Raw genomic sequence first — 7,987 nt, forward strand, 5'->3', positions numbered from 1 at the left:
TGATTGTTCATCATTGATGTTATTATGTTGTCATTCATAGTGAAGGATTTTGAAATTGTGGTGTATTGCACCTTTCGTTTCGATAAGGATCTTCTTCCAGGTCTGGCAAAATGTTCTCCAGAGGTTGAGTGTAAGCAGCAGTCTCACCATGTGCTTAACATGTTAATGGTGAACATTTGAATTATTCGTGAATGAGGAGTAGTAAAAGAGTACTTCTGAAGTTTTCACATGACAACAGCACTATGCCTGGTCGTGTTGTTTGTGTTAACATGTAGGCCTGTACATACAGTGTAAATGTGTATGCTTATGTACGTACCACAGAGCACTGTGTCAGACGCCTCTTGTCCTCACTATAATTGCAGTCACCATCAGCACATTTCCAGCTTATGTAAACACAATAAGAGCAGAGGTCGCCATCAGGTCACATACACTGTCGGGGGCAGTTTGATTCTGACTGACAAAAAAAGCAACACTGTCGACGTAAGGACTGGCACAGACACAAGGAATCAATTGTTTTTTTAACCAAACAGAAGAACTAAAACACGATGTCATAGTGTGGTAGCTCAGCTGACGACGAGACACCAGGACAGGTTTAGTTTGATCCGGGTTACTGCGACTTCGCTCCGCCATGGAGGCTGTGTCATGTGAGAGAGAGGGAATTTGTTCATGATACCTTTGTGGTAAGAAGCTGCGGGTGGTAACGCCGTTACATTCACATGAGTAACTTTTTGAGGAAATTGCAGTTTTAATCCAGATTTGATTAGATTATTAGAGAAAAATCATTTCTTTCACTCGCGCTACTTTTATTTAGGCATTTATTCCGTTAACAGGCAGGTGTGGTTCGGCCTGCTGGCCCTCTGTCATGCAGCCACGCCTGCGTACTGGCAGAAGGGAGCGCGGGATTGCTTTCTTAAAGCGCGAGCGGCTAACAGCAGAAGTGACAGTGAAAAGTGGCGCGCGCTCTGGTTAGGAAGTCAGTAGGACATCAGGCATGGGTGCTGACACTGAGCTGACAGAAAGCATGAAGTCTGTCCGTTGTGTTGATGCTAACGCGTTTTTTAACATGTACACAAAGCGTATGATGCTTGGGAACTACTCTTCCGTTCTGTCCCAACGTAAATACTGTAGCTAACGGTATGCGAGAGCTAAGCTGTGTGTATTTTGACAGTCAGGCTCTTTGGTGGGGCCTGATGAAGAGAAAATAGACGGACTGGGCCGCGTTTATTTCACGTGGACATGACTGATGTAACATTTCAAACACAGATGGTCTTCCTCGGGGTAAAAGTGAACGCACCTGTATTTATTTGACAGTGATGAACCTTTACAACATTATCTCCTAATCAGCCTAAATGAGGGATCTGACAGGAGACAGTTTCAGAGGTCTTACTGTGTTTGTGGAGACTTGGATGTGGGGGCTCACATCTGACCTGTGGCTGTCTGTGGTCTGTGCTGGGACAGGGACTTTGGACATTTGTAATGGACTTATCAAAGTTTAAGGACACTGTAACATGTTGACACTATATTTAGTTTTTGACCTAACAGTAAGGGTTTATTAGGTAAATGCATAGGCTCTGCTGATTTATTCCAAAAATCAATCAAGATAATACAGCAAGTGTGTCATTTCATCATGAATACATACAGGCATTTGATCACTTCTTAAACACAAGAAGATCATCTGGGGTTTAATAGTCATCATATCCACATCTGTTAAAAGACTTTTGCAAAATAACAGTATTTTTACATGAGTACAGCTATTGGCTACTCAACCCACCACTGGCGGTTAGTCTTGAAGATGTAACATCTGTGTCTACGTAACGCGTGAGGTTTTTCGTTTTGAACTTTGAAGTGTGTTTACTGTTGGTGCCTGCAGTTATTTGTCTCACACACAAAGCAACAAGTTTCCAGTTTCCAGATGACACTGGATGGGTAGAAATATGAGAAGTGCCCGGGTGTGGCGAAGACTAGAAATAAAAGGTTAATTAGGTTCAACCAAGTCAGCGCTTATTAACATCCGAATGCTGTTGTTTGTTGTCAGTCAGCTGTTATTGATATGGTCTGTGCATACGTTGAAAGAACTTGTACGACTTTATGTTTCTGGTTTTGTCCCTTTCTATATTGCTGCTGCTGCTGCGTTATATATGCCAGTGTCAGTAAGGGTCAGAGTGAGAACTGATGATCTCTGTTCCCACACAGAGAGGGAGGTCGCTGTGCAGAGATGGCTATGGTATGCCTGACAGACTTTGAGGAGTATGCTAAGGAGCATCTCTCAAAGGCCACCTGGGATTATTACGCCGCTGGGGCAGACGAATGCTGCACCAGGGACGATAATCTACTGGCTTACAAAAGGTACAGTGAGAAAATTCACCTGGACATTCAAGGTAATCACAAAACACAATTTAAGCACCTCGATAGTGTTTTAATATTTAAAGACATTCTTATTCGTTTCAAACGAAAATGATGCAGAGAGTATTTTTCATTGTTTTTATGACTATGACTGTACAACTTGTGATGGGACACAGAAGAGTATAAACCCACCTAAGGTCAAATCACTGTATTTGTGCCAAAAAGCGTTAAAGCGTAATCATTGTAGACTGAAATCATTTACATTTAATAATATTTTAATACTAATAATTTAAATGCTAAAAAACATGAGGACACAGCCTGCCAAACACTTTTTGTGAACTCCTGTAAGGCATTTCAGTGCATACAATAAAGTACGTGTGTATTGATGCCTTATAATCACTAACAGGCAGTTGCAGTGTATCCAGTGCTGATACTGCTCCAGCTTGTTGTAGTGAAGAAGATGTCCCCGCTGGACAAAGATACAGGGGTTTTTTGTTGTTGTTTTTAAACTTTGTCAGCACATCTCCTAAGGGACACCCTTATGTCTCCATAAAGACTGACTGACTGCTTTCCCTCACTGTGATGGATCTGTACGTATATGTTTTTTGTTACAACAAGTCTATTACTATGAATTTGTTTGCTGGTGCATTTGTGGTCACGTTAGAAATGTTCCCCAGCAGGAATTAAAGATTGAGCTGTGCCTTGGAAAGATGATCTCATTTCATTACTTTGTGGAAACAGACTCCCAGGGTGTTCTGTCTCATCTTAGTCACACGAATATGATTTGTTCAGCATGGTGTCAAGGATTTCGCTCACAAGAATGGCTTTCTTTGACGTTGATGTTGCAATAGTTTGTCATCAGGTTGGTTTTGTTCCACGGTTTGGTCAAGATTATTTTTTGTTCAAATGACAAAAATATGCCAGAAATGGGAGTATTTTAATTTGAATTAAATTTGACTTGCTGCCCGCTTGTGATCCGATCACTCAAGATGGATGGTTAATACCAGGTCTGAACTGGTTCTCTGTGCTTGAAAAGGTTCTGGCGCCCCCTGTTGGGAGGCACTTGTTGTATATAGTCTCTCAGTTTGATTATTCACTAATTTTGATACGGCGCCCAGCCTCATTTAGAGTTTAGTGCTTTGTGTCTTATTTTTATGTGATTTTGGATCAATCTGCTGGATAAGGCAAAAACAGACATACCTGTCTCTTCATTTTATCTCAGTTAATAAAATTATAAATGATTTAGGATTCCACTCCTGCCTCCTCCTGCTTTTGGAGCTGGTCATAACATGGTCATGTGTACGTCACACTCAGGATCCGTCTGAGGCCTCGTATCCTGCGAGACGTGTCGGTGAGTGACACCCGGACCACAGTGCAGGGGACCGAAATCAGCTTTCCAGTTGGTATCGCACCGACTGCCTTTCACTGCCTGGCCTGGCATGAAGGAGAGGTGGCCACTGCTCGGGGTGAGGACTGTGTGTGTGTGTGTGTGTGTAAGTGCGTTTGCGGACGTGTATTCCTGTAGTTGTGGAGACAAAAATCAGTTTACACAGTCACATTGTGAGGACCTGCCTTACTAATGGGGACAAAATGCAAGTCCTCACAATGTAAATCATTAAATATTAGGGTGAAGACTTGTTTTAAGATTAGGCTGAGGTTAGGGTTAAGGTAAGGGTTAGGATTAGGCAACTAACGCTCATTGTTGTGGTTAGATGGTGGTTAAACCTCCAGGAAATGAATGTAAGTCTGTGTAATGTATCCAAAAGAGATGGAAACACAACTGTGTGTGTGTGTGTGTGTGTGTGTGTGTGTGTGTGTGTGAGAAAGCCAGAAGTTCTACCTGGCTGGAGTGAAGTATGAGAGAAGAACGATTAGTCAGAATGCCTTTGTGTTAGTTCAGAGGCGTTGTTTAAAATGTATTACAAGAGTTGCAGATTACGGGTGAGAAAAATATGAGTTTATGGCTTTCAAAAAACATTCCTTCTCATTTCAGAAGAGATCGTGTGACCTAACATATCACTAAAAGTAGCAATATGTTTGTATTGTGGAGATGTAGTTTTTAACAATGTCAGCATACATTTCCAACACTAGATGGGAGTATAAGATTACAATAATCTTGTGCAGTAATGAAAGCACTGTGTTGTTTTTTTCTTTTAACTTTTCATACAATAATCTTGCCATAACCACAATGTTTGTTTGTTTTTTTTATTCAAGGTAATTTAATCTTCAAATGATGAACTGACTGAACTGAATTTTCAACAATAAATGAATTATTAAGTTTAATTAATAAAAGCACTGGTAGTGAACTCTGACAATGTGCAGCACACTGAAGGATTGATGTGTAAATTCAATTTTCACAGCCACAGAGGCACTCAACACCTGCTACATCACCAGCACTTACTCCACCTGCTCAGTGGAGGAGATCGTGGCGGCGGCGCCAAACGGTTACCGCTGGTTCCAGCTCTATGTGTACCGGGACAGGAAGCTGTCTGAACAGATCGTGCATCGTGTAGAGGCGCTTGGCTACAAGGCCCTGGTCCTCACCGTGGATGTTCCCTACACCGGAAAGCGCCGCGACGATATCCGCAACCAGTTCAAGCTGCCGCCACACCTGAAGGTCAAGAACTTTGATGGCGTGTTTCAGGTAACAGTTTTCATTACTTTACTCATAATGAAAATAGGTAGCAGTAGAAATGGATTGAAACAAAACACTCATAAGACTGACAAAGTTCAAACTAGTGAAGAACGGGCAAGACAAAAAAAAAAAAAAAGTCAGGTCAGACAAGAAAGACAAGCTTTGCAAGACAAGACTGTTTGATTCACCACGTCATCAATGTTAAATTGCGTACTTAGGGTGAAATTCTCGTACCCACGTTGCCATTTTTTCTGTCTGTTCATAATTTTATACACATACGGTTATATGTCTAGATTGTCAACTTCACGTACAAGCACATGTACAAGCAACAGTAGTAGTGGTAATTTTTGTATATCTAGTTGACGCTTACAGTAGTGTACTACGTGCTCATAAGCAGGAGACAGCAGTTCCAGAGGAGTATGGGATCCCAGCCAACACCTTGGACCCCTCCATCAGCTGGAAGGATGTGTACTGGCTGCAGTCCATCACCCGCCTGCCTATTATCATCAAGGGGATCCTGACCAAGGAGGATGCAGAGCTGGCCGTGGAGCATGGTGTCCAGGGCATCATTGTGTCAAACCATGGGGGGAGACAGCTGGACGGAGGCCCAGCCTCGGTACTTAACGACATATCACTTCACTGTTGCAATGAAGTATTTTTTGTTTGTTGGCCTTGTTACATCTTCACCTCTGATGCTAACAGATTGATGCGCTGTCAGAGATTGTGGACACGGTGCAAGGCAGGATCGAGGTCTATCTGGATGGAGGAATCAGGACAGGAAGTGATGTATTGAAATCGCTGGCCTTGGGAGCCAAGTGTGTTTTCATTGGCCGTCCAGCAGTGTGGGGCCTTGCATACAAGGTATGTGTGATTGTGTGTGTTTTGAGATTGATTATAACAACACTGGGGTGTTTTAGAAATATCATTACCAACTACTATCTTGCTCTCTTGACATATTTCCTCTCTTCTTTAGCTTCTAACCCACATTTACAGTCTCCACCGAGCCCTGTCCTTGACAACTAAAGTTTATCTTTAAAAGCGAATGACACTGTTGGAGCTAAGGCCTTGGTGTAAGGTTTATATGACAAACTATTGTTGATTTAAGGAGGTAACATCTTAACTTGTGGAGCTGTTTATTGTATGAACTCACTGAAATCTATAACGTCAAGATTTTAATCCAGTGTATCTTTTGCTGAGAGACCAAAATCATCAACACCCTAATTGTGTGAGATGCAGAATCACTGTTTACAGAAATGTCTTTATCTGTCTTTGGCAGTTGATGAAAGTTTTTCAGCAGGAAAGAACAGTCACGTCTTCAAAGTTAATTCTGATGTTTAACTGATGTTAAGTTTATATAGACTGTATTTAGTCTTTTATAGTATTTGTGGGTCATGTGTTATCTTTCAGGGTGAGGAAGGTGTGAGGGAAGTACTGCAAATCTTAAATGATGAGTTCCGTCTGTCCATGGCTTTGTCAGGTGAGATATTTGGGTTGTTAAAACTGTGGTCAGTGTAACCATGCCGGTACAGCAATATACTCTCTCAACTAAAACTATTATGTATGTATGTCATCTAGGCTGCAGGAACGTGGCAGAAATCAACAGGAACCTCATTCAGTTCTCGAAAATTTAACACACCAGCAGAGGGCAGCACCGAAGACAATGACACCTACTGAACGGGACTACTGAACCAAGCCAACAGTGTTGAGCCAGAGACAAAGAATGACAAAGAAACTGAAAGATGTTCAGTTCAAAACTTGTGACTTTATCACATCAGGAAACGTGCAAACAGTTTCAATAATTTGGACATGACTCATATCTCATATCCAAGGTATATTCATGCAAGAGTGTACGAGTGACACAGCGTCTTGGGAAACCTGAGGGTCGGCAGAATACTTTGCAAGTGAATCCTGAAAGTGTTTTTGCTTTTGGATTTTAGAGGATGGAGGCAATTTTCATGAAACCAACACATTTTGGTTGTATTGTAACAGATGCAGCTGATAATGATGTACACTTGCAGTTTGAGATGCTGCCAGTGCTTGTGGTTAAATAAATGCCAGCTGAGGTAACTGTGATCTGTTTCTCTGAATCTCTAATTAGCAGGCAAAAACAGATTTAACCATATCAGTAGTGTGGTCTTTTGTTTTTGTTTCTTAACTTTATACTCAAGGGAACTTATACAAACATTTATTCTGCTTTTAATTTGCTATTTGTAATATACGGTCATAATTTTTGAAGTTAAAAAAAGTTTAAAATATTTTTGTAAAAATGAACTAACTAAGCATGCAAAGAAACTGCATTGTTAAAGTTATGTCTAAGACATTTACATTATGTTAGCATGCTAACCAGCTAGCCTTGGCCCATTCTGTCATGTAATACCACCTTGTACCTTTAGAGATGACAGTGCCATGCGAGTGGTGAGTTTGCTGTGTGTTTTACAAGTTATCTTTAGTCTGATAAAATAAGCTCATAAAATGTCAAGAAAAATATTCTTACACATATATTTCTCAATTTCTCACATTTCACATTTCAAGCAAACAAACAAGACATAACAGAAAACTCATCAACATCGTCTTTCCACAAGAGAAAATATTCCTGTTGTATACGCTACTGATGCCCTACTCAAAGTGGATTTGTCTCTCTCCTGTCCCCCTGCCTGCCATGTCTCATAGTCCTCCAGCTGCTATAAATGGCCTCAGTACCATATCCCCTGTCATCAAACTGGCCTCCACCCATCTCATAAGCTGTGAAGAAGCAGCAGTTTTCAGTCACTCCTGCTGTTCAGCTGTGTTACTGATAAATCCGGTTTAGCAGAACCTCTTGCCTGTGGTTCCCCCTTGATCTAAGATAATAGTCCAAGCAGACTGCAGCCAGGCAATAGGGCCACTAGCTACACAGCTAACTGAGCTAGCTATAGCTACACAAAATAGTTTACTGAGTTGGCACTTAATCTGATCATCTGCTGTTCCCACCAATTCTGGAGCTACCTTTGAATGCTGGACATATTTTCA

At 41.4% G+C, this 7,987-nt stretch overlaps 1 protein-coding gene across 8 annotated transcripts; it reads left to right on the plus strand.

Annotated features, from left to right (window-relative positions):
• Positions 1 to 340: 340 nt before the first annotated feature.
• hao2 (hydroxyacid oxidase 2 (long chain)) lies at positions 341 to 7,051 on the plus strand. Of its 8 annotated transcripts, none has more exons than XM_046404874.1 (8): positions 341 to 480; positions 2,194 to 2,346; positions 3,658 to 3,809; positions 4,704 to 4,987; positions 5,373 to 5,594; positions 5,681 to 5,839; positions 6,386 to 6,455; positions 6,554 to 7,051. In XM_046404874.1, exons 2-8 carry the CDS (start codon positions 2,216 to 2,218, stop codon positions 6,607 to 6,609), a joined length of 1,074 nt encoding a protein of 357 aa, XP_046260830.1. In that variant the 5' UTR covers positions 341 to 480; positions 2,194 to 2,215; the 3' UTR covers positions 6,610 to 7,051. The 8 variants fall into 8 exon arrangements, with proteins under 8 accessions (XP_046260830.1, XP_046260829.1, XP_046260831.1 ...); XM_046404873.1 differs by lacking the exon at positions 341 to 480 and adding an exon at positions 487 to 680; XM_046404875.1 differs by lacking the exon at positions 341 to 480 and adding an exon at positions 745 to 995.
• The last annotated feature ends 936 nt before the right edge of the window (positions 7,052 to 7,987 follow it).

This window comes from Scatophagus argus, chromosome 11 (genome assembly GCF_020382885.2).
Source record: "Scatophagus argus isolate fScaArg1 chromosome 11, fScaArg1.pri, whole genome shotgun sequence".
Taxonomy (NCBI): Eukaryota; Metazoa; Chordata; class Actinopteri; family Scatophagidae; genus Scatophagus; species Scatophagus argus.